The sequence below is a fragment of the Adiantum capillus-veneris genome, chromosome 22, assembly GCF_014529385.1.
Source record: "Adiantum capillus-veneris isolate H3 chromosome 22, ASM1452938v2, whole genome shotgun sequence".
Classification (NCBI taxonomy): domain Eukaryota; kingdom Viridiplantae; phylum Streptophyta; class Polypodiopsida; order Polypodiales; family Pteridaceae; genus Adiantum; species Adiantum capillus-veneris.
In genome coordinates, this window is record NC_140952.1 from 55,102,308 (window position 1) to 55,127,453 (window position 25,146).

A 25,146-nucleotide genomic window follows, 5' to 3' on the forward strand; every position below is an offset into this window, starting at 1 on the left:
GCAGGAACTTGCGTAGAAACCAGGGTTGTAGCTGTAGCTATAGCTGCAACTGTTTGTGAAATGGCTACAGCTTGGTATTTGGCACATGAGGGACACATTGTATGTACCACAGGAGAGAGGTCCTGCACTGTTGCGGCCATATCATTTGCCTCTTTTAACTGGTTTTGTTGAGTGTGGACAATATGTTTGAGGTCTACTACCTCTTGAGTCAAGATTTTTATGCGATCTTGAGCCGTAGCAACTAACATGTCCCTATCCATCGCTCGTTGAAGATGAGCGTGCACTCCCCTTTGCATACTATCATAGACAGCGCGATGCAGACCGTTGGTACCTTGCAATGAGAGGGCTGCATCCATAATCGTCGAAACGGCTCTTCTGTCCGCATCTAAAAGTCTGTCGGCTTGAGGCGCAAAATTAGCATATATGTCATGCTGTTCAGATGTACGTGTCCCAGAGCTAGATGTCCCTGCAGTATCCCTAGGTCCCACCGTGATCGCCAAAACGAGAGCACCTGTAGCGCGGATAATGTGTCGTGCTCTCTACAGTGGGTGGTCCTCAATGCAATGTGCGTGAAAATCTCACTCAAACAGACTGAAAAGAAAGGAAACAATAGACATCAACAGAGCTCACAAAGGCACAACAACAGACCAAAACATATGACTCGACTATCTCAAAGACTAATACAGACTCTGGCGTGGCAGCACACTTAGCTCCAGCCCAGGACTCACAGGTACAACGGGGGTGTCGAGGCTCAGATGTGCAGGGATGGTGAAGACGTGCTCTGTGTATAGACTTACTCTAGACGACTACGTACAAGCTGCTCTGACCAAACGCTATTACTCATATATACAATCATAAAGAGCCACCAATGGCTCATAAATAAAATCACCTAAGTCTATCCCCACTGGGTGGTGACCTGGCCACGATGTCCACTAAACCACCGTATCCTTGCCACGTGTCTCTGTCCAACAAGTCCGTCTAGTGTGAACCGACCAGACCAAAGACCAACTGTAAACTAACTGTCCCGTGAAAGTGACACTGTAGCCTGCTACAAGCCCATAAACTGTCTTAGCAGACACTGACTGTTAGTACTGACGCACTAGGAACAATCATCTAGCACATGTATCAAGCGATAGTCACATCACACGACATCATAAGGCATCAGTTGACATCACAGGACATCACATGACAAATCACATTCAAAATTCATTCGGATCTGAGACCATGATTTATCGACAACGTAATTATAGCAATCGCATCTAGATCCACTCGGGACCTCGTAGATGCACGACTGAGTAATCCCTATTGCAACCATGTCTATCGAGATCATTCAGACCAAAATGTTGCAGTCATTTCGTCTATCAGTTCCTGCACTTAAACAAGTCAAGAACAACTCAGTATCGGGAATTCCAGTTCATAAAGTTATACAAAGAATACTGTCAGCTCACAGTATCCCTGAAAGTCCGGCAAAGTCAAAACTGGTCCTGTAGTCAATTTCTTTTTCAATGTCTGAAAGGCAGTCACCTCTGTGGATCCCCACGAGAAAGGGGCTCCTTTCTTTGTCAAGATATGCAAAGGGGAAGCAACCTCTGCAAACTTTCGAATGAACCGCCTGTAGTACGAACACAAGCCCAAGAAGCTTCTAACTTCGTGGACATTCTTCAAATCGGGCCAATCACGGATAGTCTCTATCTTGGTCGGGTCCATCTGCACTCCTGCTGCTGACACAATGTGTCCCCAAAAGTGTATCTCTGGTAGGAAAAATTCACTTTTCTTTGCATTTATCACCAACTTGTGATCTCGTAATGCCTGAAAGACCTGTAGCAGATGTTCTCTATGTTCTGCCTCATCCTTGGAGAAAACAATGATGTCATCAAAGAAAGTGCCAACAAATAGTCTACTCTCTTGAAATATCCTGTCCATCATTAGGTTAAATGTCGCAGGAGCATTGGTTAGGCCAAAAGGCATCACCAAAAACTCAAATAACCGAAAAGTCGTTCGAAAAGCTGTCTTGTAGACATCTCCCGGCGCGATTCGGATTTGATGATATCCGCTCTTCAAATCGATCTTGCTAAAACGTGAGGGTCAAGAATATCATTGATCCTAGGAATTGGAAATCTGTTCTGATTTTGTTGAGAGCTCTATAATCGATGCACATTCTTCAAGATCCGTCTTTCTTCAAAACCAACAACACTGGAGAGCAGTACGGTGAAGTACTAGGCTGGACAAGACCCTTTTCTTTCACTTGGTTCATAATTTCTTCGTTCAGGGCTCGGCTCCCATGGTAAGGTGGCCGATTTGGTGGTGTGCTTCCAGGTATCAGATCAATGGTATGATCCTCAGGACGAGTTGGTGGTAACTCATCTGGCAGGCCTTTTGAAAAGCAATCAGCATGAGTGTGGAGAAAATCTTGGCGTTCTTTATCAAGTTAAGACATATTTGTCCTATTCTCATCATTCAACTCTTTCATGAAGATCGAGTAAACAAACAGACTGGATTTCATTAATTTTGAAACGGTGGAAGCCGATACATTAGGGACAGACTAGCACTTAAGTTTCACATCAAGCCGACTATCCCTTTTCTCTCCCGATAGTCGACCATGGTATTGTTCTTATGGTACCAGGGAGTTCCCAAGAGGACATTTGTAACAGACTTGGACTCTCCAAGTCGAGAATCTACCGCGACACCACAAGAATTCACTTCAAAAGTTCACAGTTTACAATTGATTTGACAGTGGGCAGGCGGAGTTCTGTGCCTAGAGATATTGGCCCCAAAGTCTGGCGCCCCTTTCGGTATTTCTTTTTGTATCAATCTGTTGCAAAAGTAAAAGCGAGTGGTCGGGACTCACTCTCAAACTCTGCGTCCAGATGCTCTGAGAAGTGAGAGCCCAAACCACTAATAAATAGGTTTACAAGGGATGCTAAAAGCAAAGCCCAAAAGCTTTAAAAGTAAAGCAAAAGAACTCTCTCTCTCTCTCTCTCTCTCTCTCTCTCTCTCTCTCTCTCTCTCTCTCTCTCTCTCTCTGTGTGTGTGTGTGTGATTCTCTTGCGTAAATAAAGCAAGGCTTATTTGTGTAGCCAAAAACAGCTAGAAAAGCAAACTGCCGTACACTGCTGCCACGTAATCAGGCCGTACGGTCTTCTGCAGAATGCACCGCAAAACGCGGGCGTCCGTACAGCAGGCCCACGTCAGCATTTTTCTCGGATCCGTATAGGGCAGCCACGTCGCCAAAGATTGTTCCATGCCAAGAGGGTGTGTGTGTGCGCGTACTTGGCAGCCACGTCACCAGTTTGTGACAACATCACAACCTTCCAAGGGCATTGTGTAGAAGTCCTCATGCCCCAAATACCCCTGACAATGCAACCGAAGTTTGCCAATGACAGGTGTAATGGCTACGTTTCTATCGGGTGCCGCTAGATCTGCCTTTGCTAGTGGTCCCATCCGATTAGGTGTGATCTCGAGCCACGCCGCCAATTCAGGTGAAATGAAGTTGGCCTTGGCTCCTCCATCAAACAAAATCAAGGCTTCTTGGTCTTTCACTTCGCCCCATGCTCGACAAAGTTCTATACTCTTGTCAATCGTGCTTGGGTTAGTACCCATGCAATCTGGAACCAATCCTGCTTTCATCTTGCCTTTTCGTCCACGTTCCTCAGTTGCTTTCGAACCCTCAGGCCTGTCTTCATCCTTGTTGTTCTGTTCTTTTGGTGCCTAATAAAGCAAGCCAATTAAAGCTCCCTCTCTCTCTCTCGCTGAATTACGTATAATAAAGCAGGTCCAAAAGCTTGCGTATGAATTCCGTACGATCAGCCAGCGCTTTTTGCGCCGCAATTCACGGGTAGCTGTCGTACAGTCATGCCACGTCAAGAGAGCGTGAAAAGTGCCGGGTTCTGCGGGTTTCCGTACACTGTAGTTGCCAGGTCAGCATTTTCCAGCACCAACAGGGCAGCCATGTAACCAGTTTGTAAGAACAAGTTCCAAATTGAGTTACGGGGGGGAGAAAAACCAAGGAAGAGGGGGTGCCCAGATTTTGACTCTATATTTGCAGACGACTCTCCACTTATTAAGTGGGGTCTAGACAATTTTAAATACGGTATGAATTTGCCAAAAACTTATTGATTTTTATAAGCTGTATATTATGCTTACGCAAACACAACCAAGACGTCCTCGGATGTAGTCTCATGCACAGATACAATGCCAACGTAGACTTCTTTATAGAAAAGCATCTACTTTCTAGGAAATCAACTTGCTTTTCTGAAAAGAAAGTGCATTTCCTCAAAGCTTACTCAGAATCCATCTTCATTCAAGTCCTTGTCTCATCTCTTCTGCAAGATTCTACTAAGTTTGGAATCCCTCTTGACTATGGAACATTCTCTCAGATGCTCCTGTCACCATCATGTGACGCTTAGGAATACCCATCACTTAGTTGTTCTCAACGAACTTACAAAATAGGTCCTTCGCGATGTTCTATGTTACCGATCTTAGGACGCATTAGAGATGTCCTTTCTGATGGTCGAATACTTCTTGTCGATGCTCTCCGTCACCCATCCAATGCGATGCATCAGAAGCACACGTTCTTGGGTCCTACAGAACAGTACTCTCGTCAGCATTTGTCTAGATGTCGTATTACAAGTATTCATCTGGCGCCAATAGGTAGTCAAATGAATCTTTGGCAATGAACTTTCCTCTTGCGCGTCGAACTTCGACATACCGTTATCTACCTTGTGAGGTCATTCACTTACCTTGAAAACTAGTTAGTTCCCATAATTGATATAGAATTATATTTCTTTCATTTAAAGCTAGTTAAGCAATGTCATGTCCTCGTCATAACTATCTTTGCTTATCATCAACGTGCTTTCTTACTTTCATATGGATTCTATCTCTCAAATTTATGTACATAATTATGGTGCACTAATTTGATACTTTCACCTTTACAGCTCGTTATCACAATTCATTTTTAGTATATTTCTATAGCTGCGTAGTACTGATCATTGCGTTCATTATGCAAGTCACAGAGTCTCTCTCTCTAGAAAGGTTGCCAATCTCTTTGTTAGAGGAGAATCCTTCAAGCTGCGCATTGATTTTCTCTCTCTAGAATCTACCGATTTTCTCTCTCTAAACGTGAATTTTGACTTGGTAAGATGCTTACACCTACCTTGGAGTGGACTTTAGTGAACCAGCATTTTCATTGAGGAGAGCAGCAGATACTAGACTGACCAGAGCACATGCAGCATTGGGTGGATTGGAGAGGATGTGTTCACATATTCAGTTTCAGGAGCCTCGGAGGAAGCTCTGGCTTTTTGACACTCTGGTGGCTTCCGCATTGCTCTATGGAGTTCAGATATAGGGGCCGTCATTGGACCATCACGGGAGGTTGGGTCGCACTGATGGATGGAGAGACATGGAGAAGCCTCTCTATGATCTCGCGGCTTATTAGAGCCAAGGCTTCAGTACCACATGACATTATTCGAGTAGAGCTAGCTGCCCCCCCACTAGTGGTTGAGACGCTTATCAGATCAGTCTCCTTTATACACTGCTTGTGGGACCTCCCCAAAGACAGATATGCTTGCCCAACACTTGAGTCCTCTCGACAGTTAGCTTTGTAGGGAGACACAACATGCTGGTATGGGGAGATGACATCATGGTTTCAGGTACATGGGTTCAGCATGGACAGATTGCCTCTCAGTACTCATTGGTGGATGCACCCTCTCTGCCTCTTACACAATCCGAGGTCACCAGGCTCATCCGCCAGGACTTGACTTAGCGAGACACGGGTGGGCACGACGATGGCTTTCTATAGAGAGCATCTTCTCCAGCTTACTGAGGATGGTTTTGTGACCAGGCCCAGATACATGAGCACCCACTTATCTCATGGGATATGATGTGCTATTGGCCAGATACACACATCTTCACACCAGCTTCGGATCCAGATTGGTAGATACAACGGAGTACCAACAGAGGCCTGGACATGTCCCCTATGTCACATGGAGCTTGAGACAGAGTTGCACTACACATGCCACTGCCTAGTTTATTATGAGATACGAGGCTCCTTTCACTGCGTGTTCAGAGAGGGGTTTGGACCACTCTCTAGAGTCATGGGGTATGAGGACCAGAGATGTCTGGGTCTGTTTTTGCTTGAGCTGCGCAGACATAGAGAGAGCCTGATGAGGGGAGAGGCTAGCCAGTCTCAGAGACGGATCACAGATTTCTTTAGAGCAGACACTGGGCAGCCGGAGGAGCAGCTACCACAACAGAGCTCACTCTCCTCACTCTCCTCACACCAGAGGCACGCTGATCGATCGAGCCACCGAGCTAGGGAGATCCTGATGCCCACGATTGCGGAGGACTACACAGCATCGACGGAGGATTTGGATCACTTTGGCCCGACATGCACGATCCCGGTTAGACTTCTGACCACGGAGGAGATTGACGAGATCCGCCAGCGACCGATGATGGATCTCCTATGATTTAGCTCTTTTGAGGATTGTACACCCTGCTCGTCTTGTATCGGCGTTTGTATCAGCTCTCACCCATTATATTCCCACACGCACACCCACATTCTGTTGTATTAGCCCCCAGTCACTACTTTCACCCCCCTACTCATATCCCACACAGTTCCAGCTAGCTGCTTAGTTCACATCTAGCAGTTCAGATTTTAGTTTTTCGCTTTGCTTTATTTTATTTTTGTACCCAGACATTGTATTAGATCTACTATTTAGCTAATAGCGCCACTAGAGGAGAGATCGTTTAGGAAATTTGAAGGAAGAGTAGAGCAATGTTGGATAAAGAAATAAGGAGATCATTGTTGTTCCTACGAGAAACCCTCCTGCACCTTCTTGCTTATTCAACTGTATATCCGAATGATATATACATAGCAAGGAGAAGGGATGTTATTGGTCAACCCCCAAAATGCTCATGATGTGAGGTACATGATCTTGACCTTTTACATACTTGTAGTCCCTTAAGATAAAAGTGTGAGGGGTTCCATCATCCCTTATTACCAGAAATTTTTTTAGCAACTATTTTTTGGCAGTTTGTGGTATGTTTTACAGAGCAACAATGTATCAAAGTCCCCAATTTTAACGTGTTTGACAAATATTGGGCTTGTGCCTTTGCAGCCTGGCTAAGTTATGCCTCCAAATTGAGGCATATAGTTTGACCAAGACATGGCAATTTTCTCGGGTTCACTGAATAAGAGAGAGGTTTTGGTATCATTTGATCCATCTATGAATGTGCCCATGCATCTTTTCCTTGGACTTCTCTTGTTTTTCAGCAGGCGCACATCTTGCTTTAGAACCTCGGTGAGATATGTTCTGCATGTGATCCATTTATGCATGGGCCTATGCATGTGATCCCTAGGGCATGTGCTCATCTTTGCTCAAAATTTGAAAACATGAGCAGTCACTCTTAAGGTGTCAAAACGACTGCATGTTACTAAGTTCATGTGGCCACTTTTGAGCAAAATGATATAATGCTCCCCTGATTGTTTAAGTCCAGTCGCCAATTTTAAAGAGGATTTCTAATTAGTCTTTAACGAGGACAGATGTGACAAGCTACAAGGTGTTAAGCTGATCTAGTTTACTTTTCTTTCTCTCAGATATGAAGATGCTTTTAACAGATTTGTGGATGAGATAAACTCTCGCGCTAGTTATCAGTGGTGGGAGGGAGCTGTACATGGAATGCTTGCAGCACTTGCCTATCCTCTTGCATACACGTGGAAACAGTGGTGTCGTCGGAAAAAAGTCCAGCAGTTGCGTGAATATGTGAGGTCTGGGTATGATCATTCATGCCTACGGTCATGTCGTTCACGAGCATTATATGAAGGTCTGAAGGTAAGTACCTGTAATTGTAAGAGATGATGTAGTGTTTTATAAATTCAAGGGAAATCTGTTCAAGACATCTCTCCTCAAAGCGTGTGTGCTGCAGGTGGCTGCAACTCCTGATTTAATGCTTGCGTATATTGATTTTATGGTTGGTGGTGATGAAAAGAGGCCCGACTTACCTCCTCCTCTGTTACAACGACTACCACTTTCCATTATATTTGGAGGAGATGGGAGTTACATGGCTGCCTACTACCTACATAGTGATAATCTTCTTACAAGCCTTCTGGGTCAGGTTAAAATTCTTCTTTTCAGTTGCAACATGAAGCACCCTTTTTATTTTTTGCGGGGGGGGGGGGGGGGGGGGGGGGGGTGGTGTATTTTTTCCCTTGGAGCTATGGTCTAACCACCTTGTTCCATGCAGGCTGTCCCGGCAACAATATGGTACCGTTTAGTTGCAGGGTTGAATGCGCAGCTGCGTACAGTCCGTCGTGGATGCTTAAGGAGGATGTTGTTACCCGTCATTGATTGGCTAACAACGCATGCAAACCCTTGCTTGTCATCTCAAGGTGTTCACATTGATCTTGCTTGGTTTCAACCAACCCCATCAGGCTCTTTTCAACTTGGGCTTGTGGTGAGTTTTGCGACTGACACTGTGCAGCCAACTTCCATGTCTAATATCAGCTCAGATGTCATTCTACAGGACAGTAGGTCAGTAAATTTCTGTGCTCGATTGAAGTATATGCTTATTGTTGTGGTCAATTTATTGCTTTTATCGTATCTGATACAAGAGAGCCTAATATAAGTTTTAACAACAGGTCAAGTGTGGATCACTTAAATCAGCCCCTCTTATGTAGTGAATATGAACATACCACCACTAGTTCTATGGCAAATAAAAAGACAGGAGGTGGTCTGATAGACAATTCCACAATCAAGTCTTTAAATGATCGAAAGGGCCCTTTTTTCCCTCTTACATTTGTACTCCGCAATGTTCGCCCATTTGGTCATCAGGTATGATGAAATTTTATATACATGGATGGCAAGCATGTAAGTTTCAACATCTGTATGCACGTCAGCTTAGTCTTGTGTCTTTAATTTTGCAGGATGTGGTTGGGCTGATTATTTCAATCTTACTACTCGGAGATTTCAGTTTAACATTGCTGACTTTATTGCAGTTTTATTCAATCTCAATAGCTGCTTTCCTTATAGTGTTGCTCATCCTTCCACTAGCATCATTCATACCCTTCTTTACTGGAATATTTGCTCTTTTTAGTCATGGACCCCAAAGCTCTGCAGATCACACCCGTATATACGCCCTTTGGAATGTAACCTCAATTGCAAACACAGTAAGTATGAAGCAATTTTGCAAATTTAGCATTGTTTAATTTATTTGTTTAATGCTAGGGCAGATTGTTTACTAACAGAGAGCTGGTAGTAGTATCTAAAAGTGGGTGGTAAGACCATCAGACAAGCATCAAAGCTCAATCTTCAGCAAATAAAGATTGTCTCAATACATTTGCCTGTTGGGCTATCGGCGAAGTTGGAGAATGTGGTGTGGCACACCCGAGCTAAGCAGGTGACGTCAGGGTATCAGTACCTTTCTCTCGCCTGGACTGGTAGATCTTGGGCCATTTGATGGACCTTGGACCAGTAGGCCTTTGGAATTTCCCAGTGGCCTTTGTACCAATATCCTGTGGACTCTCGGGTGGTCCTTAGGCTAGATAGGAGACCTGCGACATGAGTCTCACTGACCCTTGCAGTATCTGTTGTTACTCAGACATAATCCCATATAGCCTACTGGCTCAGTTCATCAAACAGCCAGTGTTTTAATCACCACGTTCAGCATAGTGTTATAGAGGCTAGAGCCCAGTAAAATAAAACCCATTACTATTTCCTACTATTAACACTCCCGCAGTATTTATCAAACTGAGTGAGTGCATTTGTGAGCGCCAGAAGGGGAGAGGGAGACAGTTCAGCGAAAAAGCAAGATTGTAACACTTGTTCTGTATTGGCTGCACTGCCTTGCTTTTGGTTTAGGCCTGCTGATGGGCTGCTTTCTCCACCTGCTTTGGCCCGCAGCAGCCATTGGTCAGCCCGCTGCCTTGCTTCAGACTGCTGTGTGCTGCTGCTGGCCCGCCCCACGTCGCCCTTACAACCAGCTGCACTGTCCACCATCTTCATCTGGGTATGTGTGGCTGCTTGTGTAAGCTGCAGCCTAACCGCCTTCAGCTTTTGTTTAGTTCGCCTTGCAGCCCTTGGACAGGTTTTCACAGCAGAGGAGATGTGGGTGTGCCAATCTGAAGGTCAAAGGTGTTGACACACCTGTCAGCAGCATCATGGACTAGGCCTCGAGGGTTCCGAAATTGCTACCCCTTCAGGCTACGGATGTTTACCGGCATAGGTATGGCCCCGTCAGTAACGCCACAGGCCTTCCATCAGACACTGCATGATGCATCCAGTATCTCCATTATCTAGGGTGAGCTCTCGTTTGTGGTGTCCTTCATTGGAAACAGTTTGTTGGGGACAGATAGAGCCTTCTAGGTTGCACACTCTAGTATGCCGCTTTTTTGGTCAGGAATCTCACTAAGTCACATCCCCAACTTGTGGGTTGCTTTTGGTTTGGTTATCGGAGGTGAGAAACCCCTTATCATGGATTTTGATGGATTATCCATTGGGATCAAACTTCTAGTGGAGATTCTCAATTCCCGTCACAATTCAATGGGTACATTAGAGGCATGCTATTTGGTATGCAAAGTGGTCGGAGAGAGGCTATCAGCAAGTGAAAAAGCCATCTTCTAGACTTCCTCCACGCTACCTTGTGCCACTAAATCTTCTAACTGATATATGGGTATAGTGCCTCTTTTGAATGAACCCCTGCCGGAGGGCTTCTTGAGCAGTAAGTTTGTGACATTGAATGAGACTAGTCTAGCATTGGCATAGAGCCCCCTCAACTACAGCAGAGCATATTGTTACTTGCATAGATGGAGGCAGAGGATGCATCTAGCTAGCCTTGGTGAGGGTCTGGCAGTTACAATTAGGTTTCCAAGACAACTGCCAGAGTTTCAGCCGCATATTACAGATACTAATGATAGTTTGGGTGTTTTTTGGAGTGAGGGTGGTGCACTATCCAATGGTGCATACACCTCCACCCTTAGATTGATTCTTCTCCCCCCTCTTTTGAAGAATCCTCCTCGGTTCATCTTCTACCGATAATACATGGAAGACAGCTAGTTTTTTCATTGGTTTACCAGACACTGGTTTGTATGTGGTAAAGTTGGTAATATGGCAATTGGATGCACCTGGTAGATAGAGCGTCCATAGAAGACACAATATAGTGTTTGAAAAGTGGTAGTTAGAGGTTTCTTAGGTTGAGATAAGAAGATGAGAGAGCTAGAGGAGAGAAAGCAAAAGGACGCAACAGAGGTAGACAAAGATGCCTGTAGTTAGACAACTTTACTGACGTAGGGTCCTTCATAGGATCCATCTCTAGGCTTGTTGATCTTCGACAAAGGTACCACTTGTATCTTGCAAGCCCAATATGGTTTGTGGGGTTATTGCGGTACCTTCATGCAAGTCTAATAGCGATGATGTTCCTCTTGCTGTGCTCATGACGTAGTATGAGGAGAGCTTCCCCAATTATACAATGGTGATCATTCTCACGGCCCTCTGTAGTATATGGCCTCAATGTCCTCCATAGTCAGCTTGGGGGGGGGGGGGGGGGGGGGGGGGGGGGGGGGTGTGTGTGTGTGTGTGTGTGTGTGTGTGGATGTCGCTCAATGATGCTCCGTAGCCTCCGATGTAGCCCTTGTCTACGATGTGAAGATCCTTGCATCCTCAGGCATTGTGAGCGGCCAAGTTGGATGGCTCAATCAAGAAGGATGCCCCAATGAGGGTATGATTGGGTGACCTGTGGTGGGCCATCCTGAGTAGTCCCTGTATAAAAAGTAGTGTTTTGCCTATGGTGAATCATGTATGTGTAGGTCCTCTGCTCCTAAGAGTAGTCTCTCTGAGTCTATGGATCTCTAGGAAGAAGAAACCTAGGCACCATTGGTCATAGTAGTCCATGATGCGGCATAAGGGGCCAAAGCCCTCTATGAATAAGCAATGATAAAAATTTAAGAATTTGTTCCTATAGAAGGTGTTGTGTGGAGTTTGATTTCTAGGATTAAGTCTATAAGATGTCTTATTCATGTTAGTTTAAAGTTACTACTCGTTTCAAGTTTTAGTTAAGTAAGGTGCTTTAACTTATTTTGCTTATGCCTTTTCTAAAAGCTATTTTAAGTGAATCATGGTTCGTTTTATCTAGTATGTTTAGTAGCAAATAAAGTGATTTAGTTTTTTCTTTTTTTCTTGTTTTCTTGCGTTCCTTGCTTTTTTTTACTTATGGGAGTGTTTTATCCCCTCTTTCAGACTATTCTGACCTTATGAAGGTATATATATTATGATAATGCCCGTAAACCTTGTAGTATGTTGTACACTGGCATATATAATACTCCTCTATTTCCAGCTCTTTGGCAAACTTGGTTAATCTCCCCACCTCTATATCGGGCAGTCTCTATTTGCAACTAGTGAGAGGAGGTGCGTAGCTGACCAACAACACATCTAATGCCATGACATAGGTGGGTGTCCATATACTTGGGACGTGAGATAAACCCATCATCTATTGCGCGGAGAAGATGGCCTTGATAAAAGCCATCATCATCCCCAACTCATGTGACGGAGACAACCAAGTCCTAATATCAACCTGAATGAGATGATGCCTGATAATCCTGCTAATCTTTGAATGTGTGAGGGCAAGAGTGGTGCATCCAAGGAACATTGAAAAGGGGGTAGCTTGTCCATACTAAATCCGAACCAGGATGATATTTGTGCAAACCAACATGAAGCATCACCCTCATTGGCCAACTGTCGCGATCACTCAAACGCTAGTCGTGCATATTTGTCTTGTTGGAGCTCCCATGTGCTATGAATGGAAGATACTAATCTAGCAATAGCCTTCACTACAATCAGTGGCGTTTCATCCCAGCTTTGATAATCTCACGTGGGATTGAGAATTTTGCGCGTATTAGCTTGGAGATCATGGATACAAGTGATCTCTCCACATATCTCCATCCATTATATGTGTCCTTGATCTACTATGATGATCTAGGCTACGTTCCCATATCTGCACTCCGTAAAATTTGGTAGTGGCAACCAAAGTATCAGCAGATAGTCACAGCTAAGTGTGTGGCTCTTGAAACTGCACTTGTGAACATATCCTTTGTAGTACTTCTAATGCTGCATATCCCCTACCTCTGCAGCACATCTCATGGAGAAAGTAGACCCACTGAATACAACACTAAGATATGTATAGGAGTCTACACACTCCACTATCACCTGTCGATATGTAAAAATAGAACTTGATCTCTTGACCGACTGTGCGGTAGTATTGAATACCATCACCTTCGTTTTACCAAGGTTGATGGAGAGCCCACTATCATGTGCATAAGCATGTAAGGCATTGAGATGTCTCTACATACCCTCTGGAGAGTTTGAAATAAGCACAATATCATTGCCATAAAGAAATAGAGCTATTATGTATGTAAGAGCCCCGTTTAACTAAAAGAATCCTTATTTGTGATTCGATACCTAAAGAATTTGACAAAATATTAAGCACCACACTGCAATGAAACAAGAAACAAAATGAGGGTTGAAGATAGGCAACCCCCTCCCGTCGAAAGAAAATGTATTTCTGCTCAATCCAACTATCTTAGGATTGAACTTTGTTACAATCAGCACGATAGTAAGTTTAAGAAACTCCCAATTGTAGATCATGCAAGATGTTATATTCATTTAGGTGTAGCCTTTCAAAAGCTACTGCAGGCTTTTTGATTGAGCATAGCACCAATGCAGTTGCCACAAGCATCTGGTTCAACCACGAATGGTTTCCCCAGGTCGGGAATGATGAGAACTAGGCCTGAAGTGAGTGCGATTTTGTAAGGTGCAGCGGAAGTGAATGTTGAACTTTGCTCAAGATGAGTGCTCCGAACTGTGCTTAAGGGTTCCTTTTACTTACGGAAGGGAGAGCCTTCCGTTCCTTTAGTGAAAGTGCAAATGATCACAAATAAAGTGGTAAGACACTGTGAACGAAGGTGCTGAGACCGAGAGATAGAGAGAGAAGAAAATGACACTAGAATGTTGTCAAATCCTCCTCCGAAGGCCCCACTCTCTATGGCGAGAGCAGTCTACTATTGATTGCACAAATCTCTACAATGCTTTGGACTTGCCGACAATGTCGACAACGAGACGGGCTGAAATCTAAAAATGCTAATGGCTGAAATCTGCAAATTTTTATCTACTGAATTTTGACTCTATGTCGGCGCCGACGGCGATGCAACGACGACGCGCTGAAACTGCAGATGCTGAAATTTGCGTTTTCCGGGCTGAAATCTGCAAACTTCGGTGGATCTGGATTCTGACTGTGCGGTGAGGATTTGTTGCGGGAAGGTGAGATCTGCGAGGTTTGGGACTTCTACTGCGAAATCGGACTGCTGCAAACTGAAAACGCTGATGCTTCTGGGCGTTTTGTCGCGAAGGAACTGCAAAACATTGGCTGATGTGCTGCTCCAAAAACGCTAGGTCTGATTTGGGGGTTTGTTGCAAAAACGCTATGGTCTTGATGTGTCCTGTTGTCGCCAGATGGATCTGCAAATGCAAAACGTTGGGTTGATCTGCAAGGCTGAAAACGCTGGCTGGTCTTTGATGGCTGAAAACTTGCCGGTCTTGCTGAGAAGGTGCACTTCGATTGTGGTCTCCTCCCTCTTCTGGCAGAAACCACTAGTGCTAGGTTTCTTATATACTGACTTACTCAATTTTCCCTACCCAGTTTCCCAACAAAGTCACTTATTAATAATAAGTGAAAAATGGCTAAAATAGGGAAAAAAGATTTTCTGCACTGTAAAATGCTCCCGATGGAATCTGATGGTACTGTTGATGATCATGTTGTGTGCAACAAGAGGATATGCATCTACTAAGTGCCTGGACATGCACGGTCTACGAACAGACTCACAAAAAGTGTTATAACACTTCCTAAGCTAGGCTAACTGAACTGAACTGAACCCTAGTCATGAAGTAGCTTGTCCACGTTTACATAGGTTAGATGTGCATATGATATCCCCTCCTTTTCAAAGTGAGGTATTGGTACCGAACAGTATGGCGTCGAGGGAGATCGCCAACAACGTCCGGAATCCTGGAAAGGACTCGTCGCCGGCATACTCTGATGTGTGGGTCATGCGATACTTGAACTTCACCACGCTGAAAGCAACACACAGTCATCTGTGACTGCGTCAAAGCTCCAACTTCAGCTATAGTTGTGGATCGACCTTCTTTAAGAATCTCCGAGGAGGAAAATTCTTGAAACCACTGCCAACACAAAAACATGAACATACCCATTCCATGTAAAGTGACTTGGAAAAATTCTTGTTTTCTTTAAAGACTGTGCATGCAATGTAGATGAACATATAGACGGAGTGCCAAACCGTTCATCAAACACACGCAAACAATGGAATTGAAACGTGTTTTCTGATCTAAATCAATCAACAGTGGCAAATCGCAATGGAAATGCGGATGGTTGATGCTCAATCCGTCTTGTATTTTTCGGATAATGTGTCATGCCAAGGAAGAGACATGGAATGTGAATTCCTTGAATGCAAACATTTCATCGTTTCATGAGTAATCCGCATACATCCGTGCTCATTCAGGAGTGAATCGTGTTCATTGTACCATATGGTATGCCTATAAAAAGGAATCACACAAGGACGGTGACCAAAATACAGGAAACCATCATGAATGAAACACACGAATAATGCGTGCTGACTAATCATGCGCACACATAATACTTCCTGTGGAGGTTCTTTGGATCTTGACTCGAGAGTTAAGATCGGTTCTTCGTGATTGATTGAATCTGCAATGAGGTTAGCTTCACTAGAACTAGCATCAACTAAACTATCATCCTTGTGAACAATCACATCATTATCTTGCAAATCATCATGCTTATCGTTATCATGCAATTCATCATGCTCGTGTATAATCACATCTTGATCATGCAAATCATGTGTGTCTTGCTTTGGAGAAGAAAAGACTGAGAGAGTCTCCTTCTCCTGATTCTTTTCAATCTACGCCTGCACATTAGTAAATAGTAGACCCAACTCTTGCATGTGTTGGCTCTCTGTGCTTGTCTATCTTCGGCGGCCAAAAGTGCTTGCTCACGCTCACGCACACGCTCCAAGACTACCCTTCTGTCTTCAGCCGCCAAGCGCGCTTGCTCGCGCTCATGCTCTAGGGCTGCCGTTCTTTCTTCGGCCGCCAAGCGTGCTTGTTCGCGCTCACGCTCTAGGGCTTACCGTCTTTCTTTGCGCTCGCGATCCAATTCGGCTTTTCTTTCTTCGTGTTCACGATCCAATTCTGCCTTTCTTGCTTCGCGTTGTAACTTCCTGTCCATCATCATCTTGACAAAAGCCTCCATAGGAGTTGGTGCAATCCTTGGCATAGATGGGGAAGAGGGAGGGTCGGAAAAACCTCTGGTGGGAAAAATTCTTCTTCACCACTTCCATGCTCATCACCTCCATGCGAAGTATCCATTCCGCTTTGGGTGATGACCATACACTGAAGTCTTGGGTTCTTAAGTTCACGAGGAACTTGGGTTCTTGTGGTTTTTGGGTCTTGAGGTTTTTGAGGGTCTTGAGTCTCGAGGTTCTTCTTTAGCTTGCAATTTGTGTTAGAGAAGGGTCTTCTCTTACCCAAGCTCTTCTCCTTCCCGCGGGCACACCCCTTGACGGCCTTGCGCTCACACCAAGGTTGCTTTTTCCCACCTCACGTCGATTGGCCGGCCGCTAAGTGCACGGTCCGCTCTCAATGAGTGGAAAGAGAAACAAGGGGAGGCTGGACAAGCCCTCTTTCTTGGGTTACCTATCACTCTTCAAAAACACGATAAAAAATTGACACACCTAAAGCTCTGATACCAATGTGAGGTGCGAAGTGAATGTTAAACTGTGCTTCGAATTGTGCTCAAGGGTTCCTTTTACTTACAGAAGGGAGAGCCTTTCGTTCCTTTAGTGAGAGTGCAAATGATCACAAACAAAGTGGTAGACACTGTGAATGAAGGTGCTGAGACTGAGAGATAGAGAGAGAAGAATAAGACACCAGAATGTTGTCAAACTCTCCTCCGAAGGCCCCACTCTCTATGGCTAAAGCGGTCTACTATTGATTGCACAAATCTCTACAATGCTTTGGAGTTGCTGACGATAAGGAGGACGACGAGACGTGCTGAAATCTGAAAACTCTAATGGCTGAAATCTGCTAATCTTTATCTGCTGAATTCTGACTCTATGTCGGTGATGACGACGATGCAACGACGACGTGCTGAAAACGCAGATGCTGAAATTTGCGTTTTTCGGGTTGAATCTACAAAGTTCGGTGGATCTGACCGTGCGGCGAGGATCTACTGCGGGAATGTGAGATCTTTGAGGTTTGGGACTTCTACTGCGGGATCTGACTGCTCCAAACTGAAAATGCCGATGCTTCTGGGGGTTCTATCGCGAAGGAACTGCAAAACGCTGGCTGATAGCTCCAAAAATGTTAGGTCTGATTTGGGGTCTACTGCAAAAATGCTATCGTCCTGTTGTGTCCTGATGTCGCCAGGTGGATCTGCAAATGCAAAATGCCGGCTGAAAACGCTGAGTCTTCTTCCCAATCTTGCTGAGAAGGTGCACTTCGATTGTGATCTCCTGCCTCTTCTGCGAGAAAACACTAGCGCTAGGTTTTTTATATACTGACTTACTCAATTTGCCCTACCCAATTTCCCAACAAAGTCACTTATTAATAATAAGTGAAAAATGGCTAAAATAGGGAAAATAGGTTTTCTGCACTGTAAAATGCTCCTGATGGAATCTGATGGTACTGTTGATGATCATGCTGTGTGCAACCAGAGGATATGCATCTACTCAAAGTGCTTGGACATGCACGGTCTGCGAACAGACTCACAAAAGTGCCAGAACACTTCCTAAGCTAGGCTAACTGAACTGAATTGAACCCTAGTCATGAAGTAGCTTGTCCACGTACACATAGGGTTAGATGTGCACATGACAGATTTTCAGCTTTTGAAAAGTTGTCTTCTTTTTCCCGTTCCATTGAAAAGTGCTATTCTTCTTGGTTTGTAGAGGAGAAGCAATTTGGGCAAAATGCTTGATGAAGCAGTGGTAGCAAGAGCATAACCAAAGAAAAGATCGCACACCATGTGCATCACGAAGATCTACTGTTCTTGGATTGTGTGATCTTCTTTGGACCCATTTGAATGCCTTCTGAAGGGATCACATGTCCAAGATAATTTATCTTATGCATGAAGAACTACCTTATCTTACCATTGATGAGAAGCTAGCTCTCATGAAGAAGTTGCAAAACGGTTTCCAGATGTTGTTGATGCTCTTCTTCATTCTTGCTAAATATAAGAATATCATCAAAGAAATTGCCGACATATTGGCGGTAGATACGCTCCATCTTGCGATTGAAATTTGCTGATGCATTAGTTAATCCAAAACAAATCACCAAGAATTCATATAAGCCAAAAGAAGTATGGAAAGCAGTCTTGTGGGTGTCTTGTGTAATTACCTTGATTTGGTGATATCTGCTCTTTAGATCAATCCTGCTAAAAATCTTGGTGCCACCTAGGCGATCCAAAATGTCATCAATTTGTGGAATGGAAAACTTGTTCTTTACAATGATTTTGTTGAGTGGCTGATAGTCAATACACATTTTGAATGTGCTATCCTTTTTCTGAACAAGAAGAACTGGAGAACAAAAGGGTGAGCTACTAGTCTTAATCAACTTACGACTAAGTAGGTCTTCCACTTGCCTCTTGATTTCCTCTTGTTGAGGACGGCTCACTTGATAAGGCACAATGTTCGGAGGAGAGCAGTTAGGGAGGATATGTATTTTATGGAGGATATGTATTTTATGATGTTCAGGCCTCCGGAGGTAGTTGATAGTGTGTTGAGATCTTCAAAAAAATCTTTGCACTTTTACAAGATTTTGAGTACTTGATTTTCAACATGCATCTTATCATGGGTATCATTTACATAAAGCAAATTACATTGCACACAATCCTTAATTGCTCGAGAGACTTGAGTATGGCTTACCATTAGTATTGTCCCCCCGCTTACGCTTGCTTTGATCTCGTACTATTTGCCTTTATGTGTAAACTCGACGGTCTTCTTTTGAGAGTAGATAGCTCAGTCCATTGTATGGTTCCAAGGTATGCCAAGTATAATATCCGCGCCATCAAGATTTGCAATACAAAAGGTGTCTTGATATTTGAAACTTTGAAGCTCAAATTTCAGCTTGCCCATGTAGGGTACAATTGTCTTCAATGTGTGTGTGTCATCGGCATTTAGAGCTGGGTGAATCACGAAGGGTGTCGCCATGTCATCATTCTTCAAGCCAATTCTTTGACTAAATTTCAAGAGATGAGATTCTCATTTGCCGCTGGATTGATTAAAAACAAAGCTTGCTTTCCTTGAAGTTGTCCCCAAGCTTGAAGTAATTGTTGCATCGCTAGAGTATGGTTTGTATTGCCAACAACATCTCCAATACCGTTGATTGTGACCTTGGGCTTGGTTTTGTCTTCAGAAGAAACCTTGTTGTTTCCTTTGTTTGCACACTGTTTTGTTATGTTTGACCACGTTTGAAGCACTTCCCTTCTTTCATATATTGTTGTCTCTCTTTCTGAGTAAACTGCTTCCTTTGAGAATATAAGGTTGAGCGATATAGGGGAGCACTAGACAATGAGTAGAATTTCACCTTCTTTGGATTTGGGGCTGATTTTTGGTGTGGATTTTGTCCCTCTTTAGGGGCTGAATTTGCTTCCAATTGGATGGCCTCTTTGTGAGTCTCTGCTATTTGCTTCAACTTCCATGTCTTAGCATGGTCTATGAGTTCCCTAAGATTAGAGCAAGAGTATTGATTTAGAGCAGTGCAAAGTTTAAAATGCAAACCTCCTTGAAACTTCATTTATTTTTTGTAGCCAATCTTCTTGAAATGTTAAACTTTCTAAAGTAGCTCCCAAAACCTCTTGGTGTAGTCTTTTAAAGATTCATTCTTCCTTTGCCACAAGCGGTCCTACTTCATCTTCACATCCCTCATGAAATGAACAGGAAGAAATCAACATGCGGACAAAACTCCTCCACGATATTGATAGCACCATCATACTCCTATCCGGTCCACCAAGTGTGAGCTAGATCGGTCAATTGTAAAGTTGCAAACTTAATCTTCTCCTCCTCTTTATACTTCTCACGACCATATAATATTTGAAATTGACGAACAAATTTTATAAGAAGATTAGGGTTTCATGAACCATCATACGTACTAAAGTTGATCTTCTTGAGTTGTGAGAATGACCTGGTCCTCTTCTTCTTGTGATTTCTTCCATGCCTAGAGTCTTTGCCTCAGATAAGAGCCCCTTGTAACTAAGAGTGCTTATTCGTGATTCGATACTTAAAGAACTTCACAAAATGAAGCACGACACTTCAAAAAGACAAGAAACAGGATGAGGATTGAAGATGGGCAAAACCCTCCGTCGGGAAGAAAAATGTATTTTTGTTCAATTCAACATTCTAGGATTGAACTTTGTTACAATCAACCCGATAGTGAGTAAAAGAAACTCCCAATCGCAGATCATGCAAGATGTCATATGCTACACATGCATAAACATAAACCAAACATAACCAACATATACATATATACAAGAGGGAATTTCAGTCCATTTTGAAGAGAAGATAGTAACACATTTTCCTGGTAGCGACCATGGCGAAGGGAAGAGCTTGTAACTTCAAGAACAAGACTGATTATCAGATTTTTGGGTCTGTTGCAGTAAAAACAGCAATGTAAAGGAGAGGATGGGTCCCTTCAAGAGAGGAGGAATGGAGATGTAGTGACAAATGATAGGGATGGTGTAGAGGCTTCTTGGGGTTACGTTGGGCTGAAAATTCAGCAAGTGGATTGGTGCTTAAGTGAAGGGAAAATGTTGTATTTATTAGTGAAGTGGCCTTCTTTCAAGTCTAAGGCTTTTAAATTTAAGGCCTTCTGTGAAATCTAAGCCGTCCTTTGAAATTGAACGCCTCCCTTTGAAATCTAAGGCTCTCTTTGAAATCTAAGGTGTCCTCTGAAATTTGAGGTCGTCTTTGAAAATTAAGGCCTTCCTATGAAATCGGTGAATCCTACTTTTAAATCTATATCACCTTATCGTAGAATCTTCTGGAAAATTGTTCACAAAAAGAAATATCAATCTGGGTATCAAATGAAAGTTGTAGATCACGATTCTAACTTCAATATGTAAAATCCTAGATGCCTGTGAAAACATATAAGCGTTCAGGGCATTCAACCAACATATGCACAATGAGCAATGTGTCACGATCATGCCGTCTTATTGATTGTAACCGTCCTTTCTAGCAGATCTAGCCCACATTCCAAAGCATCTGTTGTGGGTAGATCTTTGAATTTGAACAAAAATTTAGGCACTACAAGACCACTTCTTGTAGCTCGATCAGTATGAAATAGAATCAATTTAGGTTCAATAATTTGCTCTGTTTCTCCGACTTTTGGAGGATCTTCAATAATGTGTTTTTTGCTACGAGTTCCACATAAGGCTTTCACAAGCTTACATGAATTGCATTATGTATCTTCCAATGAGTAGGAAGCTTAAGCATGTAGCATACTTCATTGATTTTTTGGATCACTTAGAAGGTCCAAAGTATCTTTTAAAGAGCTTTGGAAAGATCTTTGTTTGCTTTGAACTTTGCTTCAACTTGTTTTTATCAAACTTCAGTAGGATATAATTACCTTCTTAAAAGACCAAATGTCTTCGTGGCTTGTCTACTTGCTTCTTGTGTCGTGGTTGAGTTGCCTTGATAGTAGCATTTACTTGATTAATGGCTTTCTTCAAGTCTGTGACAAATTTATCAGCTGCAAAAATTTTATCCTTGGAGCGGATGATAGGTGGAGGTATTACTCTTCCTTGTATGACTTCATTTGAGGCCTTGTGTGTGTTTGAGCTTTTGTTTCTAGATGAAAAGATGAGAACATGTCATGTTTGAGCATCTATTTGTGGATAAAAAGACGAGGAGAACTTTAATGTTGTTTTCAAATTATCAAATAGAGCACACACAAAATAGCTAGTAAACTTGGAGTCTCTATTAGAAATGATCTTTGAAGGCATGCCATGCAACCTAAAATATGTTGGGTTAAGAGCTGTGCAGCTTCGAAAGACTTCAATGTTTTGTGGCAAGAAATAAAATGTGCTTGCTAACTAAAAGTGTCAATGATGGCCCAAATCATATGATGCCCTTCAGGAGGAGATATCCTTCTCTCTTCGATAGGAGAAGCCTCCACATCACGAGGCTTTGGACCAGATCAAGCACGAGCTAGAAGAGCTCAAGTCTTAGCAGGAGACTAAGGCTATAGTCTGGTGTAGCACATGCCGCTCGCCAAGGCACCCTCCACATGAATTCGGGCTTATTGGCACTTCTCTAAAAAATCTAGACATGAGGACAAGGATTGCTACTACCTAAAGGGATTGTGGCAAATACAACAAAGTCTTGGTCCTACTCTTCAACAAGGGTTAGCACCTGCCTCCAACATGGTTCCCCCCTATGGCCATCCAAACCACATGTCACCTTTGTTGACAACCCCTCCTATGCAAGGTATGGAGAGCACTTTTCCATTTTAGAGATTTTATCATGCGACTGCTCCCACAGCCCCTCAAAGCTTCTACACCTCCACCTCCATGCACCAAGAACAAGGACCACCTCTGTAGCAAGGCCACAGTGTCACTGGTGCAGGACAGAGAGTTAGTTCAGTTGGTCACAATTAGTCAGGAGTTCACATGGGACGGCCTCTTGCCTGGGCAATGACACGTGGCAATTTTACGGGTGGTGGTCTAGTGGACATCGTGGCTAGATCATTACTACCTCAGTTAGGAGATAGGATTAGCTGGATTGGGATATTTGCCATTTGTTGGTGGCTCTTTAGGAGATACATATGAGTGGTTGGTTCCAGTCGTGGTGGCATCATCATCCACTTTGTATGGTTTAGCGTCGAGTCTCGGGTCCAGAGAGAGAGTCTATACACATAGCATGTCTGTACCATCCCTGCACATTTGAGCTTCGACACCCCCATTGTACTCGTGAGTTTTGGGCTGGAGTTGAGTGTGTTGCCACGCCAGAGTTTGTACTGGTTCCTTTTGAGATAGTTGAGTCCATATGTTCTGGTTTGCTGCTGTGTCTCTGTGTTGATTTGCTGTTATCTATTGTTTCCTATGTTTTCATTTTGTTTGAGTGAGATGTCACGCACATTGCACTGAGGAGCACCCATTGTAGAGAGCACGACACACTATCCACGCTAGAACCTTGCCCTTCAACTCGCCCATCCAATCGGTCCATTTTGTGCTACAATTGCGGGGAATATGGACATTAGCAAAGCAAATGCCCCTGCCAGAAGGGTCCCCTCCCTGCCATCATTGCCTTGAGCTAAGAATCACTACAGTAAGGATTACCCCAAACTTCGAGGATCCACACCTTCGAGCCCAAGTCAAAGCCAAAATGAATTTACCTTTCCCAAGATCAATCTGATAGCAGTTAGTACCATTCCTCAACCGCCACCTTCTGTCCATGTGGTTGCCCCTCAAGACAAGCTACAGTTTATAGAGGAGCCCTTTTACCTTTCCCAAGATCAATCTGATAGGAGTTAGTACCATTCCTCAGCCACCTTTTGCCCATGTGGTTGCCCCTCAAGACAAGCACAGTTGGTAGAGGAGCCCGTGGGTGTCCTCACTCAGGCCTAGAGAGCAGCTCTCGGTCTTAGCATTCCAACAAGTTTCACTCTTCCACCCACTATCCCACCAGTGGTTACCCTGCTTTCAGTTGTCAACAAGCCATCCCCTAGTGTCAAGCGAGGCTCCTTATCTCTGCTCTCCGATATTGATGAAGCTGTCTTTGAAGCAGTAGCCAACCTACAGCAGATCAAGGTACCAGAGAAACTACTAGTAGAAAAAGAAAAGCTTATAGCAGAGACAATCGTGAAGAACACCTTCCAACAAGTGTCTCTCTATGACATGGTGCGGCTAGATGCGAGTTTTTGAAGTGACACCCTTGCTATTATTCAGTCGCTTTACCCCGGAACATGTCCTAGGACAGTCTACCTGTTGGGCATAGTGGACAAGGTGCATGTGCAAGTACAAGACTTCACCTTTAGCTTGGATTTGGTTGTGGTTCGTCTTTCCCAGGTTCAGGGAGGATTCCCTTTGCTCATCGCTAGACCATGGCTGCGGCAGACTAGACCACTGCATGATTGGGGAAATGACGCAATGTAGATACACACTCTTGGCTCTGCAATGCAACCCATTCACCTTGAAGGAGGCATGGATCCAGTAGTGCAACATAGTTGGTTGCCAATGATATCCAATCCTCAACTAGAACAACCTACTCCACCTGACCGGTCAGAAGATCTGCTTTGAGTGGTTGGAAGCTACTAAGTCTATGCCTTGCTATGGGGTCTCTATCCAATATTTGAGGATAAACCCTCGTTCAAAGTTTCTACAGTACGTGAGCCGGGTGAGCCACTTGAGCTAGTAGCAAGTGTGGAGGTCCCAGAGGCTAATCACTATGCATTCTTGGTGGAAGCCTTTGGGCTTGGTGAGCTTATAAAGAACCATCGAAGGGGAAAGAAGTCTACTCTATAGGAGTTTACCCACATCTCAACCTCAGCCCCATTTGTGTCTGCTTCTCTGACCAAGCCAAAGCTCTCCTCTGTGTCTAGCGAACTACCCTTCACCAAGCTTCCTCAAGGCGAGACACAACAAAAAGATGCTGATTTCAAGATGGATGAGCCCCCAGCTCATGATGTCTCTCTGCTCCTAGACGCAGCAACCTCTTCACCTACAACAAATTCTTCAGTAGTGCCATGTCCAAACCAATAAATCGTGATACCTTCGGCCACACTGATGCACATCCGGGCTCTGCTAGACCGGATGCAAAGCAAACAATCATATTTGCTCTGGTCTCGCCCCTACCCATCCCCTCAACACTAACCTCCCCCATTTGCCTTTCCCCCTCACCGTACACGCCATTTGCCTTTTTTTCTGAACCTTTCCCTGTGAAAAGCATAGATGGTATCCTATGAGCATCCTTCGTCCTTGTGTTGCATTTACACTAGCTTTTCTTACTTTTGGGGATTTTGTTGCAAATTGGGGCCTTCTTCAGTTAACTCAAATCTCTTATCCACGTGGCTTTGTCAGTCGGGTTGA

General features: G+C 43.9%; 1 protein-coding gene across 1 annotated transcript in view; it reads left to right on the top strand.

Annotated features, from left to right (window-relative positions):
- LOC147429385 (ephrin type-B receptor) overlaps positions 1-25,146 on the top strand; it is a 133,045-nt gene that overhangs the window by 89,542 nt on the left and 18,357 nt on the right. The window contains exons 18-22 of the mRNA XM_086495601.1: positions 7,595-7,829; positions 7,924-8,112; positions 8,242-8,528; positions 8,636-8,828; positions 8,921-9,163. Coding sequence (XP_086351727.1) covers positions 7,595-7,829; positions 7,924-8,112; positions 8,242-8,528; positions 8,636-8,828; positions 8,921-9,163 — 1,147 coding nt within the window. The remainder of the gene's footprint in view (positions 1-7,594; positions 7,830-7,923; positions 8,113-8,241; positions 8,529-8,635; positions 8,829-8,920; positions 9,164-25,146) is intronic.